The sequence below is a fragment of the Hydra vulgaris genome, chromosome 13 (assembly GCF_038396675.1).
Source record: "Hydra vulgaris chromosome 13, alternate assembly HydraT2T_AEP".
NCBI classification, from domain to species: Eukaryota; Metazoa; Cnidaria; class Hydrozoa; order Anthoathecata; family Hydridae; genus Hydra; species Hydra vulgaris.
The window spans coordinates 2777501-2803326 of NC_088932.1; the positions used below are offsets into that span (position 1 = coordinate 2777501).

The 25826-nt window shown below is 25.4% G+C and overlaps 1 protein-coding gene across 2 annotated transcripts in view; it reads left to right on the forward strand.

The window, feature by feature from the left end:
* Positions 1–25826, forward strand: part of LOC100200716 (sodium/hydrogen exchanger 8) — a 52069-nt gene that overhangs the window by 22029 nt on the left and 4214 nt on the right. Inside the window, exons 2-10 of one of the 2 annotated variants that reach the window (XM_065816686.1) lie at positions 2528–2676; positions 9620–9759; positions 9843–9926; positions 10278–10379; positions 13442–13476; positions 14509–14652; positions 17919–18027; positions 18180–18285; positions 19713–19829. In XM_065816686.1, coding sequence (XP_065672758.1) covers positions 2528–2676; positions 9620–9759; positions 9843–9926; positions 10278–10379; positions 13442–13476; positions 14509–14652; positions 17919–18027; positions 18180–18285; positions 19713–19829 — 986 coding nt within the window. Of the gene's footprint in view, positions 1–2527; positions 2677–9619; positions 9760–9842; positions 9927–10277; positions 10380–13441; positions 13477–14508; positions 14653–17918; positions 18032–18179; positions 18286–19712; positions 19830–25826 lie in introns of both variants that reach the window. The other variant, XM_065816685.1, reaches the window with a different exon arrangement.

Genomic DNA, 25826 nt, shown 5'->3' on the forward strand with positions numbered 1-25826 from the left:
TAACAATTGCATGCTTTAGTATAATTTTTAAAATAATAACCTTTGATCATTAAACCGCGCATCAAATATATAACAGTATAATATCAGTATAAAAATATAATATAAAGCAATATATGTAATACTGTAAGAATATTTTCATATATAGTTTGTTTTTTCATATATTTTGTTGAGTACAAAATTGTTCAAATATTTACTTTTATTACGTTTTGACAAGACTGTAACTGTTAGAAAAAATATTTTTAAAAAAATAGAAATTCAATGTATAATTTATTCAACAAATTAGTTAAACAACAAATAAATAAAGTCTGTCAACAGTAAAAAAAAAATTCATCAGGACTACACAAATGCTGAAATTTTCAGAGCTCTAGTTTGTTTGAAAGGCAGAGAAAAATCTATCACAAGATTCCACTACAAAAAGTGGGGCACTTGCCTCAGTTGCCCCCTCCCCCCTAATGCCTTGGGGCCCTAAAAACAATTTTAACATGCACATTCATTCGCACTACAGAAATCTTAAAATTTTCAGAGCTCCAATTAGTTGGATGGTAGTGAAAAATCAAATGCAATATTCCTCTGCAAAAAAGTGGGACCTGTGTCCCATTATTCATATATGGAAATCCATATACTTGCAGATTAAAATCTTTATATTTTTTGAAAGATCACTGATTATAGAATGATTTGTAATGTATATTTTTATGATATCATCAAGGTCACATGAGTTTCTTGAGCATCAAAACCAGGTATATAAAAAATTGCCTAAATTGATTAAATTTGATAATCACAGGTACTTAATAATAGTGTTTTACAGTTCTGATCATTTCATTGGATTCATCACCCCTAAAAACAGCAACTTACAAATTTTTAAGTAAAAAAATCAAATATTTTTAAAGTTATGTGACTTGAAAACCTCTAAATAAACATTGCAATTTTGAGGGGATAAGAGAAGCCAGTATCTGCTAAAAGTAAAACCAACATATTTCAGGATCTTCATGGAGTCAGAGGCTAAAAATTTCAAAGAATTCTAGTTTTACTAAGTACTCCTAACTTTTTAAAAATCAGCAAAATCTGAGATGTATGGTGACATGACCTGGGTCATTTGACATGAAATTACCCATTATTATTATTATAGTTATTGTTATTATTATTATCATTATTATAGTTTATACTTTTTATAATTGCTACTATTATTTTTAATCACTATTTATTTTAATTCTAATTATTATCTTAATTTTATTATTATTAAATTTGACAGGTGTTTACTACATATTAGAACTTATTACTATTTGTATATATCCTTGATGTAATAACTTATATATTTCATTTTATTTGAATCATACAAATGGTTAAAATACAAAATTGCAATTATATACACTTTTAATGTGGAGTCTTTAATTGTTGTAATAAAACTTCCTGGATTCTAATGCAAAAGAAAAAAATAAGATTTTTTAGGATTTAATATAATTATATATATAATTAATATATATATATTTTAATATAATTTATATATATAATTAATATATATATATATTTTTTTTTTTTTTTTTTTTTTTTTTAGATTATTCACCTCCCCAAGGCCCGAGGGGGGCCACTACAGTCGAGAAGGCTATTTTTTTGTGTTTCGAGAAGGCTCATTTTCTTGTGTTTTTATTTTTTAATTATTATTCGTGGTGCAACCCTCTCTCAACTCTTTAACTCCGAAACACGAACCTTGCCGAGCAAGGCCGCTGCGCGGAGAAACTAAGTTGAGCGCGGTACTTCCAGGGACGTGGTGGGAGTCGAACTCGGAACCTCTCGCTTACAAAGCAACCGCTCTTACCACTTCACCACTACATACTTACCGCATATATATATATATATATATATATTATATATATATTATATATAAAATTTATATATATATATATAGTTAATATAATATAATATAATTTTTTATAAGTAGTGAAAACTTTTATCTCTTTGCTTACCAAATTCTCTATTAAATAAGTAATGTTTCTAATAAATAAATGGAAAGTGCGCTAAATAAATAGATAGCTAGTGTGACCATAGAAAATGATTGTCTAAATAATTTTATCAAAAACAAAATATTTTATAAGTTTTAATGCCACAATAAACAACACTCGTTCTGCATATAAAGTTGTAACAATAATGTTACAAGAATATGCTTGTAAGGAGTATTAAATTATGTTTTGTATCGGAAAAAACTATTTTTTTTAATTAATAAACAGATAGCTTGCAAAAAATGTTTCACATTTTCAGAAAACATTAAAAAATATTTAAATATAGTAAAAATATTAGCATAAAATGTTGTTTTAACCTTTAAAATTCCTTGTTCAAGAATAAATAAATAAATGTTTCACTTGCAACTGATTTAACATGTGTTTTTTATTGCATCACTAATTAAATATTTCATTTGAGTCTGTTATTATTTCTTTATTTATTTTGTTATTATTATTTCTTAATTATGTGTGTTTTCCTTTAATGTTTATATATGTTTTTTTGTTTGATATTCTTTTGTTTTGTTTTGTTCTAGCAATAATTCAGATGTTGTTCTAAATGTTAACATCACTACAACAACCCAGACACCAAATACTACTCAATCAACACCAAAACCTATTGAAACTGCAGCAGAGAAAGAAACGCATGGATCAATGACAATATTTTTTGTGTTAACTGTATTAGGTAGCAGATCATTACTATTATTAAAAGATTTTTTTTTTAATAGTCTTTGGTTTTTTCATTATTATATTGTTTTCTATTTAAAATGGTTCTTTTGGTCAAAATTTGTGTTTTGGAGTTATAGTTGAGAGAGGGTCGTGACTACAACTAAAGTAGCCTTCTCAACTGAAGAGGTGAATAATTAAAAAAAAATTAATTAATTCAAAATTCTTAACATGCATACATTTTATTAAGTCAAATAAAATAAAAAAGTAGATACATTAAAAAAAAAAATTTTTAATCAAAATATTTTACAGAATTAATGAATGCAAACAAAAATTTTCCTTATTTTTAACAGAATTTTTAGATGCTTGGTATGTAGATTTTGAAATTGTTTATACCAATAATCTTTGTCATATAATATATAATCAAAAACCTGTTTTAACATGTTTTTGTACTAAAATCAATATAAATAAAGAATAAGAAGTAAAAAGTAATTTAACCATTATTTATAAATAAAGTTATGCATGTTGCTAGATTTTAGATTTGTTAATTTTAAGTTTTAGGTGTTGATGTTATCATCTGGCCTTTTAGTTCATAAAGCAAATTTTTTTTGCACTAAATGCAGACCTTATGAGTTTATTCAAACACTTTATAGCTTATTTTAGTATATAGTAATATGTAAATTATATTTATAAGTAATAATTATAAATTATAAGTATAAATTACTGTTTATTTAAAATAAAACAAATAAAATTCTTCATAGTAATTTAAAGTATCAAAAAATATTTTCATTTATAATAACATATATAATAATAGTTATTATATATATATATATATATATATATATATATATATATATATATATATATATATATATATATATATATATATATATATATATATATCAGGGTGTTAGCCAGCCTGATGGCGCTGCGTATAACGCAGTTTCCCAATTGGTTTAAAATTCCCAAAGGTTCTTAAGATCATGGTAAAAAAAAAAAAAAATTAAATCAGTCTCAAATTTAAAGTGTTGCGCTAGACTAGTAAAAAACGCAATTAATATGCACAACAAGGGAATGAATTAAGTTAATGAATTAAGAATTAAGATCGATTTTTTAATGTGAAAAAACGTGTTGTATTAACAAGCAAGATTGTTCATTCAAAAATAGAAAAAAAAAAAATTTTAATTTTTAATTGACGTCAGTTATTCTCCAGTTAAGATTGTTCAATATGTTTAATAAATGTATATATATATATATATATATATATATATATATATATATATATATATATATATATATCAGGGTGTTAGCCAGCCTGATGGCGCTGCGTATAACGCAGTTTCCCAATTGGTTTAAAATTCCCAAAGGTTCTTAAGATCATGGTAAAAAAAAAATTAAATCAGTCTCAAATTTAAAGTGTTGCGCTAGACTAGTAAAAAACGCAATTAATATGCACAACAAGGAAATGAATTAAGCTAATGAATTAAGAATTAAGATCGATTTTTTAATGTGAAAAAATGTGTTGTATTAACAAGCAAGATCGTTCATTCAAAAATAGAAAGAAAAAAAATTTTAATTTTTAATTGACGTCAGTTATTCTTCAGTTAAGATTGTTCAATATGTTTAATAAATTATTTTATTAATTTATTTTTGTTATTCAAAAACTCTTTATTTACATTCTTGCTGTTTATCTTAAGTTAGGAAAGTTACAAATAAAATTTGCAGATTAATAAATATTACAATTTAAAATAAGTTAATAACGTTTTTATATTAAAAGATTTATTAATAATTTCGGTAAAATAAATTAGTTGGTAAAGTAAACCGAAAATAACAACAACAAGAAATCAAAAATAAAACTTGCAATGAAATGTATTATATATGTTATATTTGCGTAAAACATAAAAGAAGATAATTAAGCAATATAATATTATTAATTATTAACCAATATTTACAATAATTACAAAAATTAATTTTTTTTTAAATTTACAAATACAAAATTTACGTAGATATTTAATGTATATTTGTAAATTAAAAAAAAAAATTAAAAAAATCTGTTTTTGTATTTAAATATAATTTTTTACTAAAATACCTAATTTACTAGATATTTAAATATGCCGATTAAATTTAGTTGCTGCCCTCGTGCGGTGAAAGAATCTATATCTATAAAAATATTAAATATTTTTGTTACTTACTCGGTTTAAGGCAATTTTAAAATACTATAGCGTCTGTATGATATTTTGTTGACTACGACATATTTCCGTTAAATGATCAGGTCTGTGAATTATGAAAAAACAAAAAAAATTTAATGATAAATTTTGCGGTATCATAAAATATCAATGTTTGAAACGAAAAAACCCAAACAGTAGATTCTTTTTTTTTTTTTTTAATCTTTTTTAAATCTCAATCCCTTGTCCAAATTCCAATAAGATTTTAAAATAAATACGATTTTTAGGTAAAATGAACATCATGGTTTAAAAATATGATCTGTTCTGATCGTTTATTGGCACTTTTTCTTATTGCAAGTTCTTTTTTGGTTGGAATTCTTGTATTTTTTGTAAAAATTGATAAAAATATTCTATTTTGACAACTATATAAAGCTAATATAGGTCAGAACCGATTAGAACTAGGATCTATAGTAAGTTAAGGCACTTTTTCAAAAGATTTTAACTAAATTCATGTTAATGACGATGATCGAAAGTGATCTAAAGGCTCCAAAATGGTGTTCTTTAAATTCACAATTAGAGGTAGTAAAAAGGATTAGAAAATTATATAAAAAAGAGAAAAGTTTCTTCAAATATTTAAAAAACCTGAAGCGAAAAAAATTATATCTAAAGCTTTTGTTTGGACATAATATGCGTATAAAATCACGCTAATTTCAAATAAATAAATTGTAAATCGCCTTAACTATACCGAGTATTTAAATTAAGGTAGCATTATATTTGACAGATATTGGCAAGCCAACCAAGTTTTTCAATTGAAAAATATTAAAATTTCGGAAACTTTCATTTAACTTTCATTTAAAAGCTATCGATTTAAATAAGTTATTTAACTTTTAAATTTATCTAATGATAAAAATTATAATATAAAATATGATGAACAATAATACGATTACCTATGTAAAACGATTACCTATGTAAAACCACCTAATAAGTTAAAAAAAAAATTTTAAGTATTTTAAAATTTTTAGTTTTAAAATATTAAAGTATTTAAAAGCTGAAATATTCAAAATCTTTCCATATAATAAGGGTTGCCAAACATCTGGATTTTACGCAAATTACAATTTTACGGATTTTACAAACCTGTAATAATTTTTTTTTTTACTGTTTTCCTTCATAAAAGCTGTAAATAACGTATAATGTATAGTGTTTTTTATTGACTGTCGTCAATTAAAAAGTTGTTTTAGCAAGTTGAAAAGTTGCAAGAGGATCTTGGAAATTGTCAAAAATGTTTTATTAAAAATTAGATACTATTTAGCGTTTTTTTTACATTTATAATTTGAAAATGAAAATAAAAATTAAAGACAATATATGTAACTAATCGTTTAAACCTTTTAAAACTGTATTTAAAACTGTATTTAAAAGCAATGTACGAAATTAAAACAGATCAAAGTTTCAATGAGTAAATTTATTAATTCATTCATTAAAACTGCAAACAATTGTCTTTTGTTTTTGTTTTCGCTCTACAATATTAAATAAAGAAGAGAAGCAATTTAAAAGTGAAAACTGAAGAAGATTGCTCAAAATGAAACAAGCTGAATAATTAGAATTAAATATTTATAAAATAGAAAAGTATTCCTGAAAAATAAAATAAAAAAATATTCCTATGAATAACCGAGCAAAAATAGAAAATTTTTATTGAAACTTAACTGTATCTAAAAAATTGTATCTACTTTTTTAAATGACAGAATGTAATGACCTTTTTTTTTTTTTTTTTTTTTGGCTGCACCTAAATTCCCAATTTCGCTAAAACGCTGTATGAATTTTTTTCCTGGCTAACACCCTGTGTATATATATATATATATATATATATATATATATATATATATATATATATATATATATATATATATATATAAAACAAAGCAATGAGTAAAAGAAAGCATTTGACAGAAGACTTAAAACTGATGTATGAATCAGGAAGATATGAAAGTGAGAGCAAATTTTAAAGCATAACAGTTTTAAGTAATTAAATTTTTTTGATGTTTTTGAGATATATCAATTGAGATTATCTTGTCATTGAGATATATAATCATTGAGATCTCTACCCATACCTTAGGCTGATATAGAGTATCAGCCTAAGGTATGGGTAGAGATCATAAATCATGGAGAGAAGGCAAATGTTTAGGGTTGTCTGGAAATTGAGTTACAAAGTTTTTTGAATAAGAGAGATTAAGTAAGACAAAAATTATGAGTTTTAAAACCAGCAAGTTCTGCAACCCATTTAATATGATGAGCATTAAAGTCACCAATAACAATAAAAATGGCCAAGGGACAAAGAGAAAAACAAAGGAATAATAAGAAAGGGCTTGGTCAATTTGATCAGAAACAATATCAAAAAGAATGCGATCTTGAAAAGGAAGAGAGCGATAAAAAACAAAACTAAAGTTAATTAAGTGAAGAGGTACTCCTTCTTTTTTTGGAGGTTTTTTCGAAGTGAAGTTAGTGAAGAGTTACATTCTCATTGAGTATAGAGGTACTCCTCCTATAAGTTAAATATCCCTTACTTAGGACTTATGGGTAAAATAAAGACTGGAGATATCAATAAACACTGGGCAAATGTTAACTGCTTCCAATAATTGTCTTAAAAAAAACCTCATAAGCAAAGACTTCTGAACAAAACAGCCTCTATTGACTAGCCTTACACCACTACTATATCTAATCAACTGCCATTGATGTAAACCTTTGTTACATTATTTCCTTCTTAGGGTGATGAATCTTCTGCACTTCCCAAGCAATAAGCTATACAGTTGCCTTATTCCTGCTATTTAATTGGAATTCATAAGAAAGGCTCCTTGAACCATTAAACTTAGTTGTAGAGCTGTACTCTCATTAGAAGATAACAGAAAGTCTTACATAGCCACTCCAGAGGAGAAACATACAACAACCATACAGTATACAATACATCAGCAAAGTTGCAAAAATTTAGATGTAAGGTTGTCAAGAACACCATTAATGTAGATAAGAAACAAAATAGGACCAAGAATAGAACCTTGAAGTGCCCCAGAAGTTACTGGAAATAAAGAAGAGTGTTGACCTTCGAGGACGACTTTAATAAAGCGGTTAGAAAGAAACAATTTGATAATCTTAAAAACTTTCACAGATACACCATATGAAGCAAGCTTATGGAGAAGACTAGCATGCCAAACTTTGTCAAAAGCTTTAGATATGTCAAGAGCAATAGCCCTAGCATCTCTGCCTTCTAATGATTCAGTCAAGCACTTATTAAATAGTTCATAGAAAATTGAAAAGAGATCTGGAGAACAATTTTGTAAGACTATAACAGGAATGTTGTCTGGCCCACAAGCTGTAAAAGAGTTTGGTTGAGATATGACTTTAGCAATGGGAGCTTTTTCGAATTCCACTTTGAAAGTGGAACTTTTTTTCAAATTCCACTTTCAAAGTGGAATTTGAAAAAAAGTTCTTTGCAAATAGTTCTGCCTTATTCTTATGAGAGGTAGTAAGATCAGTCTCGTGAATTAGAGATGGAATGTTAGACCTATCTTTGTTAATGATGTTGTTGAAGATTTTCCAAAAGTCTCAAAAGCTTATCTTCAAAGATAAAATACAAGATTTAGTGAACTTAAAATAATGGAGCTTAGCATCAGACTAATAAATAGCTATTTGTTCTCAAGAGAGTTCAAAATAGAAGTACGAGATAAAAAAATTTATAGAGATCATTGCATGGTCAGAACCACATAAGGGAGAAAAAGGAGAAACTGAACACAAGCTAGGTTCAGAGACAAACCATAAATCAAGGAGTGAAGGTCATAAATGAAAGAGTAAAGAAGTGAAAAAAAACATTTAGGTAATTAAAAAGATAAAAAGAAACTATAGTACAAGAGTAACAAGAAGTTTTTAGTTATAAAAAAGTAAAGGCAAAGATAAACTTAAGCAATAGTTATAATTAATATAATAATTATTAAATATATTTTTTTGTGTATAATATCCAGTTTTTATAATTTAAGTTTTAGAAACATAGTATTTGCATTACATAACATAAATCAAAATACATTTTAGTTCCATTTATACAAATTGTATATTTAAAATACAATGTTGTAACTAGCCTTCCCAAGAGACCATGTGGTTTTTCATCTTGTATCCACGCATGAATTTTTCTATTTTAGACAACTCGGTCATTTCTATTTTAAAAGCAAAGAAAGCAAAACTAACAAATTAAGAAATTAAAATAAATTAAAATAGAGAAAAAAAATGAATTATTGAAATTATTTGTCTCAAAAATAGTCTGGGGGGGTGATATCTGACACAAATTTCAACCCCCTTATTTTTTTGATTTTATTTTGTTACTTATTATTTTTAAATATTGGTTATGTAACACTGTTATGTAACACTGCTATGTAACACTTAACAAATTTAAGTCATGTTTTAACTTTATTTGTAAAAGTAAATTTTTCCTAATTACTTGTAAACCTATACAATCAGTATTCAGCTGCAAGTTTTAGTTACAGATTTTATGTTTTTAGTTACAGGTTATGACAGGTTTTGAAAATTGTTTAAAGTGTTTAAAATTTATATAATTTAAGTACTAAAACAAAACTTTTAATAATACTTATATAATTGGTAATAAATAGTAGTAAAAATTGTATAGAAAAATACCAATAGTAAAAAATGAGATTAAGAATAATAACTGTCATAATATAATGTATTAACAATTGTTTATAATTATTACTTATTTATTTAAGTTATGTTTGTAATTTTATATTCATATCAAATAACATTATTTAGGAATCTGCATTATCTCCATCAATATGCTTATAAAAACAAACTTTATATATCTACCTGAAAGTGTCGCTGTCGTGTTTTTGGGTGCTTTGGTTGGTGGATGCATAAAACTTTTGAAAACATACAACTTGGGAAATTGGCAGGTTGGTTACCTTTCATTAATTTTAGTTTCATTTTTTACTTTCTTTTAATTTTTTACTTTTTGTATTTCTAATTTTGTATCTAGAAGGAGGAAGTTTTTGATCCTACTCTGTTTTTCTTGGTGCTGCTACCTCCTATAATATTTGAGAGTGGATATAATTTACACAAGGTAATTTTTGTTGTATTCTTTTAAGTTATTTGTGCATGTGACATCAGGTTCAAGTTGTTTTTGCTCTCCCTACAGCACTAAAAAGATCTCTTCAATTATTGTATTTATAAATTAAGATTCATGAAAAAACTTTCCTTATATCTTTAATAAAAAAAATAGTTTACATACTACAGTTTAAAATTGTATTTAAATAAAAAAGTTCCATTTAAATAAAAGGTGTTGTAATTTTTTCAAATCTGTTTCTTGAAGTTTTCCATTTATTTTCTTGAAGTTTTTCATTTATCTTCTTGAAGTTTTCCATTTAATAAAAGTTTGTTTCCAATAATAATACCAGTGTTATAATAATTTTAGGGAAATTTTTTTGCAAATCTTGGTTCAATTGTTGTGTTTGCTGTGTTTGGCACAATTATATCAGCTATCACTATTGGTTGCGGAGTTTTTATGTTGGGAAAGGTTAGTTGTTTGTTTTTTGTAAAAAAATGTTATAACAGTTTTGAGTATTTTTTCTTAAAATAAAATCGTCATAACTAAAATTTTTAAATGTTTTCAAAACAATTTCATGCAATTTTACTTCGAAATAAACTTTTGTAAAAATAGTTGTACTTTTGCACTTTGTGGTTGGTTTTTTTATCAAAGTAGCCTTATGAAGTGATTATGAATTGTGTGTTTTATCAAAGTAGCCTTATGAAAAACGTTAAAATTGAGTATTGCGGATGGTTCATGTGTACTAAAGATATTTTTGAGTGCAAAAATAGGTTATTGGACTGGAAAGAAAGTTGGGCGCAAAACAATAATATTTTAAGGGTTCAAAACTTTTCAAGAGTTCAAAAATTATGATCTAAAATTCTTAAAAGTTAGAATATTATGTTTTCTTTAAAATAAACACCTAAGAATTCTTTAGATTAAAAATATGAAATGTTTTTTAAGAGTAATGAGTTAAAGTTGTTAAATAAAGTATAATAAATGTTTTTTAAAATAGTGACCTAAAATTTATATAATTAAGTATATGAAATGTTCTTTAAAATAATGATTCAAAAATCCTTAAATTAAAAGTATGAATTTAATTGCAATTTCACCTTCAGATCTCTAAAATACATAAAAAACTAAAAATAAAATATGTAAAATACTTAAAATAAAGTATGTAAAATACTTAAAATACTCTAAAATTCAGTTTATTTTCATAAACCTTTTTCTGCAATATTTGGGAATGCAATTTTAAGAATCAAAATTAGGTTGCTTGGGACATAAAAATCAATCAATCTATGTAGCAGTGTTTAGCAGGAAGTTTGTTTATCAGTTTGTTTAAGAGCTTTTCTTTTAAGAGCTTTTCTTTTACATTTTATGCATATTTTATGGTTGTTGCTTTGGTTTTACATTTTATGCAGCTTGGTTGTTGCTATTTTAGTCCTTTCTGAAACTCAAAAAGATTCATATCAAGATTACCTAGGTTACTGTACTCAACTAATGTTTAGTTAGTCTTGCAGGATCTTGTTTGTCAAGGTTATGTTTCATAAATTATTTTGTTGAATTTAGGCTTTAAAGAGAGGCTTTATAGAGGGTTGTGCATGAGAAAGTAATACAGCTTCAGAATAATCAGGCATTTTTAAGTTAGGAACATATTCAGCAATAGAAAAAAACTGTGTTTATTTTTAAAATACAAAACTATTTGTTTTCAGAACAATGTTGTTTTTCTTAAACCTCTTTTATGCAGTATTATGCAAATAATTTATTGGCACTCATAAAATAAATTTTTTTTTAACTTTAGCTTTTTTTTGATAGTAAATTTAATAAATATCTAGAATATACCCCACGAATAGACTATCTTTCAAGAATTTATTATTAGACAATATTCAAATAATTTTTAACATGGAAAAACATGTTACGCTTAGCGGCAAAATGTAAATATTAGAATTAAAAAAAGTAGACATTATTATTAAATAATGGGAAAAAACTTAAGAAAACTTAATGCTAAAATTGTATTGTAAGAAAAAAAAACCTAATCAGACAAAACTAAATCAAATTCCTTGATTGTTATGATTCAATGATTTTTAATTCTATCCAAATTTATTAACTTTTATGAATTTTGATCTCATTTCAGAAAAATATATTTTAGCTCTTTTTTCCTTTGTAGAACATCCACAGATATAGAAAAACATTACTTATGATAATACCACATCTTGCTCTCATGCAGATAATTCAATATAAATACCATTACTTCAATATAAATATCCACTTTAAAAGGCTACCATAATATAAATTGTATAATAAATGTTTAATTATTAGTTTTGAATGAGATACGGAATCAATTGCCTTTTGGAAGTCAATATATATAACATCTGTTATCAGAGAATTGTCAAGTGCAATACTCCAATCATTGGTAGATTCTAAAAGATTCGTACACATAGAACATTCTTTTTTTTTTCCAACATCTTCGCTTCCAACAAGGCTGCAAGCAACCGCTATTAGGGTTGGAAGTTACTGGAAGAGAAAAAATGAAGTTTATTGAGCAAGATAACCATCAACAAGTTGAATTGCAAAAAGAAACTGAAAAAATACAAAACCGCAATATAAGTATAAATACAAAATAAGTTCTATTCCAGATCCGCAAAAATTGCAACAAAAATGTTGCCATAATTATATTGAACTGACAAAAGAACTTTGTCAATCAGGTTATTTCAAAAAACAGAAGACAACTCTGGATTTTTGTACCAGACCTTAACAACCATTGGCCTAACCTTAAATTTTTCAGAAAGAGTATTATCAACAGCTGATTCAATTAAAACAAAACAAAAAAGAACAAGTTTAAATTTTGAAAGATTTAGTTCACTTTTATTCTTAAAATATGTGGAAAAAAATATATATTTAAAAGAATAATAGAATTATTCAAAGTTTATAATTAAAAGGTTTTTTATTGAATAATAATTCTTCATTAAATTAAATACATTACTTTTGTTGAACTGTTTGAGTATTCAAATATTTTCATAATTTTTTATCCAATATTTGAATAGTTAAAAATCTCAAATAGTTGAAAAATAAATTTAGTTACATTTATGGGGTTTTTAATGTGCGACACTTCTCTGTTTGCTGTATAAATTTAAGTCAAAAAAGAATTAGAAATATTGTTACACTGTTGTTTATATAGTATCAGTATATAGTTATACAGTTTTGTAGTTCTTTACTGTATAACTACATAATTTTTAAACAAACCACTTTTTAAATATATTTCAAGTTATTGTAAACAAATAGTAAATCAAATTAACTTGTTGCAATGGTTTTTAATAAGAATGTTGAAAACAACAGAATTTAACAGCAAATATTTTTGGGTTACTTAAATTATTCAATGACAAATTTATTTGTCTGTGCCAAAATAAATTTTTTGGCACAGACAAATGAATTTGTTTGTGCCAAAAAATTTATTTTGACAATTATATTAAAACGCTGTTTTTATTTTGACAATTTATTTTGACAATTATATTAAAACACTGTTTTTATTTATGAATTTTTTTTTTTTTAAGGCTAAAATTGCTTATGAGCTTACTTTTCGTGAAAGGTAATAGTTTTTATAATTTTTTCTTATAGAAATTTTTTATTTTCTTTAATTATTATTTTTATTTCTCTTCTGAAATTTTTAAAAGTTAACATCTTAGATAAGCTTTTATAAAGTTTAATTAACTTGAAACATCTGGTATAGTATGTAAACTTATCCTTTTTCTTATAATAATTTACAATATTTCTAGGGGTTATATATACCCTCGTTATTCAAGTAATATAAAAAACCGTTAAAAAAACAAACAAATAATAAAACTTCAATGTAATGTGTTCTTGCGTCTTAAAAAAGAAAAATAAGGTTTCCAAAACGACGATGTGAAGTAATCACCGTCGTCTTTATTCAAACCGCCTTCACCCGGAGAACACTGGTGAACACTCTCTTCTGAAAGAAATTTCCTAGTTAAATATTATAAAATTGAAATTAATTTTATGCTTAATTTTTATTTTTTTTATTTGTTGTTCTGCTTTGCTCTTTTTTACAATAGTTATTGTTTTTATTATGCTGAGGTTTATTTTGAATAATTTTTTATCTTAAAAGCAGATCTAAAAAGGAAGGACTTACAAAAAGACTTGCATAGACCAACTGCTCTATGTGTCAAAAAATTAGATATTGGAAAGACTCCTTAATACTGGTATGACAGTAGATAAGGACTTTCAAAAAATGTTTAAAATTGCACATTAGCGATTTAATTTATACTTTTTTGTTAATCGTTATGTTACCTTATATAAGCTAATTTGATAAGCAATAGAAAAACAAAGTGCTGAAAAGTTTTAAATATTTGTGGATAAATTTTTTTTTCTGATATTTTTTTTTTTTCTGCTTATTGATATGAAATATCATATTGATATTGCAATTTCTTCAGCAAAACTGAGCGAATTTGTAGCCATTTCTTTAGCAAAACTGAAGCAATTTTTTTAACAATCTCCTTATACAAGTCTTATTTCTTATCTCTTTATACAAGTCTTTTATTTAATTTTTAGTCAATTTTAGTCAATTATCTCTTTATACAAGTTTTATTTTTATGTTTTTTAGCTTTGCATTTGGTTCTTTGATATCTGCTGTTGACCCTGTTGCTACATTGGCTATCTTTCATGCTCTCAAAGCAGATCCACTTGTAAAGATGTTAGTGTTTGGTGAAAGCATTCTAAATGATGCTGTAGCTATTGTGCTTACAAAGTATATCTTTTTTTTTAATTTATTTTTTTTAGTTTTTTTAATTCTGTAACTACCACCCTACACTAGAAAAATAAATAAATAAATAAATGCTAAAAATAATATATCTTTTAGCGCGTTTGAGCATTTAAAGTAAAATTAACTAAATGTATTTAACACTTTTAAAGTTTTAATATTTATGTATATCATTTTGTTTAAATATTAATTTTCGAATAGAGTATAGTTATGTAACAAACATGGTTTTATATTTGTTGTAGTAGTATATGACAAATGTCTGTATACATGGGGCAAGTTAAGTTAACTTGCGAATCGTGATGTCTGAAAATAGTTCTTGTCTTTAGATTCTTACTTTTATTATTCTTATTAGTAGCCAAGAACACTGTTTTAATAAAAGGTTCAATTTATCATAATGGGAAAATTTATTAAAAAACAAAACAATAAATTTATGACTGTAAAAATATTAACAGTCAAAATTTACATATTTTATTTTTCTTAAAATACCAGTTAATTCAAGTAAATGAAAAACAAAGTTAGTATAATAATTCTGAAATAAGAATAAGTCTGAAAAATCTGAAATCTTAAAATCAACCAATTAAAAATTATACTATAACTATTTGCAAATTGTACAAAACATAAAATTTAGCTTGAGTTAGGAGGGGAAACTTTGAATCAAAGAATAAAGTAAAGTTATACAACATATGCATTAAATATGTTATGAAATATGGCAGTGAATCGTGTGCATTGAAGATTCATAATGTCTAGCATTTTGAAAGAACAGAGAAGTTGATGATGTGATGATGATGATGATGATGATGATGATGATGATGATGATGATGATGATGATGATGATGATGATGATGATGATGATGATGATGATGATGACAACGAGGATGATGATGATGATGATGATGATGATGATGACGATGACGATGATGACGATGAAGACGATGAAGATGATGATGATGATGATGATGATGATGATGATGATGATGATGATGATGATGATGATGATGATGATGATGATGATGATGATGATGATGATGATGATGATGATGATGATGATGATGGTGATGATATATTTTTTTATCCATGATGAGATGCAGGGGTTATGTTTAAATAAGAAAATAGCAATATAGAAACTTGTCCAAACAAATTTATGTGTAACCATATGCATTAAACTTGAAAACAAAATTTTGAGAAAATTTGTTTATGGATGTCTGAAGCTACCAAGAAAATGTTAGATATAAAATTTTGAGGGTATAGACCTAAATAAACATTAAACTTTTTTTATATCTTTCTAATCTTTTTATAATAAGAAATCTATTGTTCTATATCTCTTTAGTCTATTTTTATTGTTACCTATAAACTTTGTATTGATAGTTATTGTTCAAAAAAAATGTAGTTTCCCTTCAATCATTCGCAAACCCCAATACTAAAAAAATACATGCAATCTCTTTACACTTTATCATTTAATAAATAAGGCTACTTATTGTTATTTTTTTATTTTTAAACATCTTCGCTTCCAACAAGGCTGCAAGCAACCACTAATTAGAGTTGGAAGTTACTGGAAGAGAAAAGATGAAGATTGTATAGCAAGATAAAGATTGAGTTTTTGGAGCACTTAGGAACAGTCACAGAAAAAGGATGAGACTTAATTGAATGACGAGTAACACGAGAACGAATTTTAGTAGATGGCACAAGAGATGCTAGCTGTTTAAAGCAGTGTTCCTTATAGTATTTGTAGAAAAAAGAAAGAGAAGCGACATTATAATGATGTGATAATGGTTGGAGGTTGGCTGCAAGAGCAGGTCCAACTATGTTTACAATTCATTTTTGCACCTTGTCTAAAAGAGAAAGGCCATTATTAGAAGATCCGCCCCAGATATGGCGACAGTAAACGAGATATTTATTTCTCCGAGATAAAGCTGGAATAATTATGAACTAACATTGAAAGGCTAATTTTACAGGCAAGTATTGCAATGCATAAGTGTGCATTAGTATTGTAGTGATGGTGCATCTTTACTATGTAAATGTTTGCATATATATAGTAAGATATAGTAAGATAATAGCAAGAGCTGGAATAGCTCAGTTGGTTAAAACGCTGCTAAAAAGTTCGGAATAATTATTGACCGTAGCAGCAGGATTACAGGTTCAAATCTCAGCTCCGCCTACTCAGCGTATGAGTAATACTTTGGTACGAAGGGAACTCATCTCAGTTAGCTTTGCTATTATGATGTTTCCTTCTTGACTAGTAAATAATCTAGTCAAGCAAATGAAAATTATTGTTTATTGTTTATAGAAGCAGTGCTTGCTTTGTAAGAAAGATTTTCTTGAAGGAAAAAAGTACATTCAGATTATAGAAGCCTATTAATTTAGTCAGGGACTCTAAGGCTCCTGGAATCCATGTTAAAAATAATAGATTATAGGGTTTTAAATCTCTTTTTTTTTTCTTTTAAAATTAGACTCCAAGACTAGAGACCAGAAACAAATTTCAAAATCGGAGTGTTTTTGTAACAGACTTTGTATTGAAATTATTACTTACTGTTTAGCTTTAAAAAAAAAAAAAAAAATTTTCAATCATTTCTCTTTTTTTAAATATTTCTCAATCTTTTTTTAAATATTTCTCAATCTTTTTTTAAATATTTCTCAATCTTTTTTTAAATATTTCTCAATCTTTTTTTAAATATTTCTCAATCTTTTTTTAAATATTTCTCAATCTTTTTTTAAATATTTCTCAATCTTTTTTTAAATATTTCTCAATCTTTTTTTAAATACTTCTCAACATCACATAACAATCAGGAGAAAAAAAAACATAAAAACATAAAATTTGTTATTATATATAACAAATATATAATCATAACAACATATAAAATTTGAGAGAATAAAGTTATTGAATATAAAATCAAAATGTCAATTCTTGTTTTTCCAAGTTCATCATTTAATCCAAGTTTCAGCTTTTAACATTAAGTAATAAAGTAAATTTTCTTACAATGCTTGTGAAAAAAGAGTGTGTTAAGCTTTTCTAAGAAAACTCAAAATTCAAAATGTACCACATTCTTTACAATGCAAGTTTTTGAAGCCATGGCTTTTTAAGCGAGTAGAAGCTCATCACATTCTTATTATTATTATTGCAATCCATAAAAAAATTTTTGCTAGCAGGTTTTTTTAAAGTTTGATGTAAAAGTTGACAGTTTAATTGACAAGTAGACAGTGAAATTTTATGAAACTTTTGATTATTTTTAATAATTTGTGTTAAATATTTTATTTAGAGCTGTTTTATTAGAATCAAGTTCATTTCTATTTTCATTTGTATTGTTCATAAAGATTTTTTTTGGTTCGGCTGTCATTGGTGTTTTGTTTGCACTAGTCAGTGCATTAATATCTTTTCAATGTTATTTTTTTGTTCAATGTTTTTAGGTGATTAGGGTTTATTTCTAATTTTCCTTTTATTGCTTTTAGTAGGTGTAGAAATAAAAAGTTTTTTGTTTTTATTTTCACTAATAACTAGTAAAATCTTTGACAATAAAAACATACTGAAATACATAGATTTACGACACCATCCATCTCTTGAACTTGGTATGATGTTTATTTTTTCATATGCTCCTTATGGACTAGCAGAGGGGCTACAATTATCAGGTAGTTTTAAACATTTTAAAAATTCTTTTAATGACTTTTTTTTCTTTTCAGTTATGTTAAAGTATATTTAGTACTATAAGAAAAATGTGTAAAAAATCTTCATAATCACTTATTATTATCACAAAACTAAATTTTGTGCCATGAAAGTGTGGCTATGAAGTATGAATTTTTTAAGAATAAAACTTCTATAAGAAATGTTTAACATGGTTTTACTATACTAAAAATAGTCATTTGCCCGAGCAAAATTAGTAAAATAAAAACATACTAACAGACTTTTAATTAATTAAATTAAACTTAAATATAAAAGATTTCAACTTTAATGTTAAAGCACTCAAAATTTAGCATAACTATAATTTATATTTATAATTATAGCACAATTTATGTTTTCGAAATTTTAAGACCTTTACTGGTCCCAAAATTTAGCTAAAAATTATTAACTGAAATTTTTTTTTCCGAAAATTGATAAATATTTACTTCCTTTTTTTTTTAATTCTCGTTTTATAAGTAATAAATTTAAGTAAATTTGACCATGTTTTTTTTTTCTGTTTAAGAAAAGACCACTCTCCAATTCTTTGTATCAACTCTAACTAAACTATTTAGAACAATATCTAAAAAAAAAAATCAAGCTATATCAACATTTTTGTAATTAACTTGTCCCAATAAAATTGTGATAAAGGTTAAAATTTCAGGTGTTATTTTTTTGTTTTATTTTTAAATATTTTAAGTTGTTGTATTGGATTCCTCAACTTAAAATATGTAGGCGTACATATTTTCAGCTTTCCATTGCACACATAATATTCCATTGCACACAACATAAACAAAGAATAACATCATTTTTTTAAATGGCAGATTTTTATTGCAAACTTAAAATAGCTAGATCTTTGAAAACGTTTGGAATTAGATTATGAAATTTTGGGAATGTTCATAACTTATAATATTTGAGTGGTATAAAAATCAGCAAAATCTGAGACTAAGAGTTACATGCCCTGGATGCTTTCACATGGAATTGCCCTATACATACAACAACTTTAAGTTTATGCTGTCCGGCACTCTTTTATAAAAACCAAAAAAAAGATTTCCCACAAAAGAACCACAAAAAATGTTTGTATCATTGAAAAAACTGCATACATGTATGCAGTTTTTTCAATGATAAGGTAGACCACTATTATAATTAAAACGGCATATATGTATATATAAACTACACACATACACACGGTAATAACTGTAACCCTGAACCAAAGAGCAAAAAATTATTTGTTAAAGTATTGTTGTTGTTTTTATTCGTTAAGGTTTTGTTTTTTAATAAAATTTTATAACCCAAAAACTAAAAAAGTAAAGAGTATTTATTTATTGTTTTTTTCATATATTTACATCTATTGGAAATATATTTAATGTAAAATGGCTTCTATAGTTTCAAGTTTCTTTAGGTATAATGGCTATACTATTTTGTGGTATTGTGATGTCACATTACACTCACTTCAATCTTTCTCCTGTCACACAAATTACTGTGCAACATGTATTCAGAACAACAGCTTTTATGAGTGGTGATTAGTTTATTTGTTTATTTTAAACATTATTTTGTTACTGTTGTAATTTTTTTGTTTATTATATTATTTTCTTAATAAATAATGTAAAAAATGACTTAAAAAAGCCATATCTCTCATAAGGAAGGCTTGTATAATCTGTAAGGCTTTTTAAAAAACTTCAAATAATTAAATTTCACTTAAAACTAATTAACTTAAAATAAGTGCAATTATTATCCAATATGCTTTCCTTTTCATCAACATTAAAATAGACTATAACAATTACCAGTAATGATGATACTATTAACAGTAATGTATATACTCCATTCTACCACTGGGTCAGTGTAGTACTGTAGTTGTTTCAAAACTGTCATGACAGATTTTGGTACTTTGTTCTTGTACATTTCTTAAAATGGTGTCAATATCGATTGACTTCACTTTATATGTATCTTCTCCATTATTTGATGGAGGAAATACATATAAAGTTTTTTATTTTATTTTCTTATGAGGTATAACAGTAGTAATATAAAGTCAAGAAAGAGTTTATGTAAAAAACTTTATACATTAATTTTTTTAGTTTTAAAAGCTGTTAAACATTAAACTTTTCAGTTTTAAAAAGTTTTATCGCAGACAATTATCAATTAATAAGTTATACAACTGAAGATTATGTAATGATAATGATGATACAGTTTATTTACCATCACCTTTGAACATTTTTATGCTAGTATTTTTAGCTTAGAAACTGGGGGAGATGTTTGATCTTAATGAAGAATATTTAGACTATTACCAGTTAAAGTGCAGATTTTTGTCCCAAAAATATAGAAAGCTTTCACATAGTGTTAAGTTGTTTTACAGCATTTGCTATTCTTTTGCAATACTCTTTGCTTTTTTATTCATAATAAGGATACTGCAGAATGATTTGGAATTTCTCTATATGATTTGGAATTTCTCTACTTCTTATAACACATTTACTACAAGGAGTGTACAATCAATGAACTTACAAGCAGTGTGTGTGCTCTTAATTTTTGGCTTCTACTTAAATTCTTTAGGGAAAATTGGCTTATAGTATTAAAAACTCAGGATATTATAAGCATTGTGTGATTATTGATTGTGCTGAACTTTTTTATTTAAGTTTTTATTAAAGTTTTTAACAACAAAAGGCTCTTTTAGCATATGCCTCAACTTGGTCTGATGATAAACAAAACGATACTTTTATGTTTTTTGTTAGCATTTCTCCTAGTGAATAAATCACTTTATTTGGTAGTTAAGCATTCTGATAGTTGAGCATGGATGTTTAAAAAGGAATAAACAGAATGAAATCCTACCAAATTTAAAAAAAAATGTTTCTTTTTAACAATAGGAAAACATCATGTTTATGATATTTTGATGATGTGTGCTGCGCTATTCAATGTAAAACCTGTGCTAGTCAGTACTTACTGACCTTTGTAAATTCCATTTTTTGCCATAAGGCAAAAATTGAAATTTTTTGCCTTATGGCAAAAAATGAAAAACTTAAAATCGTTTAAACAAAAAACTTAGAATCGTTTAAAATAATTTGTTTTGGTTGTTTGTTTTTCAAAAAAAAGACCTTTGATAACATAGTCACTTACACATGATAACTTACATTTGAGCTAATACTGGGTCAAAACCTGTGAATTGCTATATATGTTACATGTGTTATATGTGTTACTATGTGTTATATGGGTTACATACATGCAGTATTTTACTGGTTATTTTTATTTTTCTAAATTATTTTTTTTATATTGTTTACATCACAAACCTCAGTGTTGTCAGTTTGGTTTTGAGCATTTTATTCTTTGGTGTGATTTTCATTTACAATTAAGATTATGATCAATTAACAGTATAAACAATTCATAAATAACAATATAAACATTTTTAAATATTTTAAAGGCTAAAATATAGTTATGCATTAAACTAATTATAATGCATTTTTATAATTATGTGTTTAAGAAAAACCTTAAAGTAATTATTCACATTTTGTAAAATTTTGTGTTTTAAAAGATTTTTAGCTCTAGATTATATAAAAGCTAGTTATAAAAGCTGAATAAAGCTGATTGGCTGATTGGCTGGATTGGCCTGTGTATTCAGTATTCTGTAGATATACAAATTAGTACTGTGTTTATTTATAAAATGATTATAAATAAACACGTTATTATAAGTATGAGAATTTTTAATTTAAAAAGACCAAAGCGAAAGGATCTGTGTTAGAAGTAAGATTTGATGTTGAATAATTAAAGTTATTCTATATGATGGGCAGATTGCAAAATTTATTTATAAAATTATCAGGAGGCAAATCTCAAATGACTGAGACTGATAATTGATTGGATTTTAGCCTCGGCCAAGTTAAGTAAAACAAGATAATTTAATTTAAAAATGCTCAGTCTTGGGTAAAGTATATAATTTATAAATATTATATATTTATATATTTTTTTACTTTCTGAATTAAGGTATTGCTTATCAGATATTGGTATGTATTACGAAGATTGATAAAGCAAAAAAAATTAATGATGTTGAAGAAATGCCTAATTGTCACAAGAACTGTCATGACAGCCACATTTCCAACATCTGAATGGTCATTTTTAACTTTAAGAAAACCATTTAACAATATGTTATTAATGAGTTTTATAGTTAATACATTTTAATAATCACCAGTGTTATTATATTGCATGAAATTAATGAAATCAAAAAGTATAAAAGAGATTTTTATAATGGATTTGTTTTTATGAAATTTTGAGCAAGGTTCGGTTTTATAATAATGAATAATTATAAAAATAATTATATACAATAATTAAAGCCAGTTATTAATATATGTAATAAATGATAAAAAGAAAAAAATGTTTTTTTATAAAAGTAATATAAAAGTAGTCACAGTATGATGGCTCTGCATGGTTTAGATTTTACTTTGTTGTCCTATTCGGGCTGGTTCTTTTAATGATGTCTTTTCTCTTCTAGACAAGGTCTAAAAATGTAAATCTAGTTGAACCTACTTTATTTGCCAAGCTTGAGCCTCTCTCCTGTCATTGTTGCATCTCTTTCTCTTTTCTACAAATACTATCATGGTTGCTGCTTAAAGGTCTTATCTTTTTTTTCTACAAATGCTATCATGGTTGGTTCTCAACGGAGCTATTCCATTAACCAAAGCTCATTCTCCCTTGACTCTTCATTAAGAAAAGTGGCATTCTTTTTCTGTATCTGTCCCTACATGCTCTAAAAAAATTTATTTGTCTAGTTTTTACTCCGCACTTCAATTCTTCTGAATTTTTTCCCATCTTCATGTTTTTCTGACTTATGCAACCTACAACTTTTTAAGTTGTAGGTTGTATAAGTCAGAAAACAATTTCCTTGCTCTTTAATACTATTCTTTTTCCTAGAAACTTCTATTTTAGTAGTGGTTGCTTGCAGCTATGTTGGGAGTGAATAAGATATAAAAAAAATGTTATAGACTGAATTAAATCTAAATTAACTTTGTTATTTGCCGCATTTTTTTTATTTTCCTAATATCATTGTATTTTCTTATACTTTAAAAATTCTTAGAAAAAAAAATTAAAAGCTTGCCCTTGAAAAATTTGGTTTCAAAAATGCTGACTTTATGAACCAACCATGTTTCTGAATTCAGAACCAACCATTATATTTCTGAATAATATACCTGAGCTGGGTTGCTAGAGCAATCACATATGTAGTCTGATGTATATGAATACAATGTCTAATAATAGAAACTGTTTAGAATAAACATTTAAAATTAAAAATACAATAAAGTAAAAATATATATAATGATAAAATTATATAATAATATATATTATTATATATTTTTAATGTATAATAATAATATATAAGGTTACAATTATTTCTTTACTATTTTTTACTACTTTTTTTTTTCTTCTTTTTCATTACTAGTAAAAAGGTTTTTCTTTAATACTAGATGTTGTTAAATTTTTTTGTTTTCATTGTTGGCGAAACTTAGATTAATAGGAAGAAACATTTTTTATAAATAAATCTAACAAACCTTATGTTGTGTAACGTGCTGTCTTTTTTAGATATTTTTAACAGATATTTTTTAACTTAGAAGAGAGTCATCTCATATAGCTCAGCTATTTTTTGTTATCTCCTTTTTTTAAAAGTGGAATTTATTTAAATTACCTATTTTTAAATAAGAGTAAATGCACACAAAACACTTAAAAAAAAATATATATATATATATATATATATGTATATATATATATATATATATATATATATATATATATATATATATATATATATATATATATATATATGTATATATATATATATATATATATATATATATATATATACTGTATCTAACACTAATTAGAGTTACAGTTACTAATTAGGCTTACACTATTTAGAGCTTTCCACTTAAAATTAGGTTTAAAACAGTAAAATGTGCTATTAGTGTAGCACTGTGTAAGTTACAGTACAGCGATTTTTATCTTGCATTTATCATTTTTAACCCTATTATAAATATTTAAATATTGTTTATCAAAGTAAAATTTAAATAAAATTTTTAAAGAAATTGTTTATCTTGGTGGTAACAATTGAGAATTCGACTAGTTATAATGGTGTGGTGAAAAAATAAATAACAAAGACTCTATTATTTTTCAAACTAACAATTTAAAAAAAGTTTTATCTTGTCACCTAAATGCATATTATGCATTTTATAAAATAGCAAACGATTAAAAAAAAAGTTGCTCAGGACTCTTTAACATTTGATAAATATCTAATATTAAGTATGTTAACTTGGATCTCAAATAAAGCAAAATTTTATATAAACTTTACAAATAATAATCGTTTTATTAATTTAGTATATTGATAAAAATATTACTTTCATCTAAATTTTTTATTCATTAAAATCTAATCAAATAGTAATATTAATAATTGTCTTTTTCAAAACTTTTTTTATTTTTAAAATTTTATTTCATGTTACTTATTATGAAAGTAATGCACTAAACCTGTAAATTGGGTGTATTATTTCCATAGCTACTATTATTAGCTGTTATTATTACTTTTATTGTTTACTTTTATTGCACATCATAAAGCTGCTTGAGATTCTTTTTTTTTTGATTTTTTTCTTGTCAGCTAAAGATTTTGCTCCTGTATAATCTTCTGGATTCAGGCAGGCGTTGAAGCTTGTATTCCTTTTTGTTGGTTTCAAGTCAACCCTCTCTCTAACTCATGGTTTATTTTCTTTGTAAATCTTTTTTTTTAATTGCAATCAATTTTCTGGAGTACAAATGTCTTTTTATTATTACACATAATGGATGCAAAATGTGATTGTTTAAAAATGAGATCCATTATCATGGATTCAAAGTCAGAGTCCAGGAGTCCCTATTTTAACCAGAGTCAGGAGTCTCACCTGTCCTAAAAATTGTTAGTACTCTAGGATTTTTTTATTTTTATATCAGCATATAACTGTTTTCAACTTATATAAGTTTATTAATTTAAAATTGTATAGCCTAGAGTTTTGTAACTTTAAACCAGTAAAAGCACTAATGTATTGAGTTATGGTACATATGGTAAGTCCTCCGACATACAAATTGTTCCAAAATGTGCAGCGTGTTCATGGAATATATGATTTGTAGCATAAATTGTTTTTAAAGAATAAAAGAGTCAAATCGCTCTCCATTTTCTATCTCATGATTCCATTCTCTGCAAATCTCTTATTCTTCCTTCTATGGAATACTGTTGTCATATTTGGGAAGAAATACCTTTAAAAAATTGAAAACTTAAAAAAAAAAATTTTGAGAAAAGATATAAAATCAATAATGAATTATAATTTTTTACTGCATAACTGAAACTTTATATAATTTACTCTAGCATTTCAGGGACTATTTCAAACTTAAAATCTCTGGACTCAAAAAGATTATTAAAAAAAAAAGTTCAGAGTCCCGAGACCTAGTAGTTCTTATTTTTGACCCTGAAATCCGTAAAAATCGATAGCACTTTCCTTTTCTGTTTATTATTTTCTAATTACTAAAG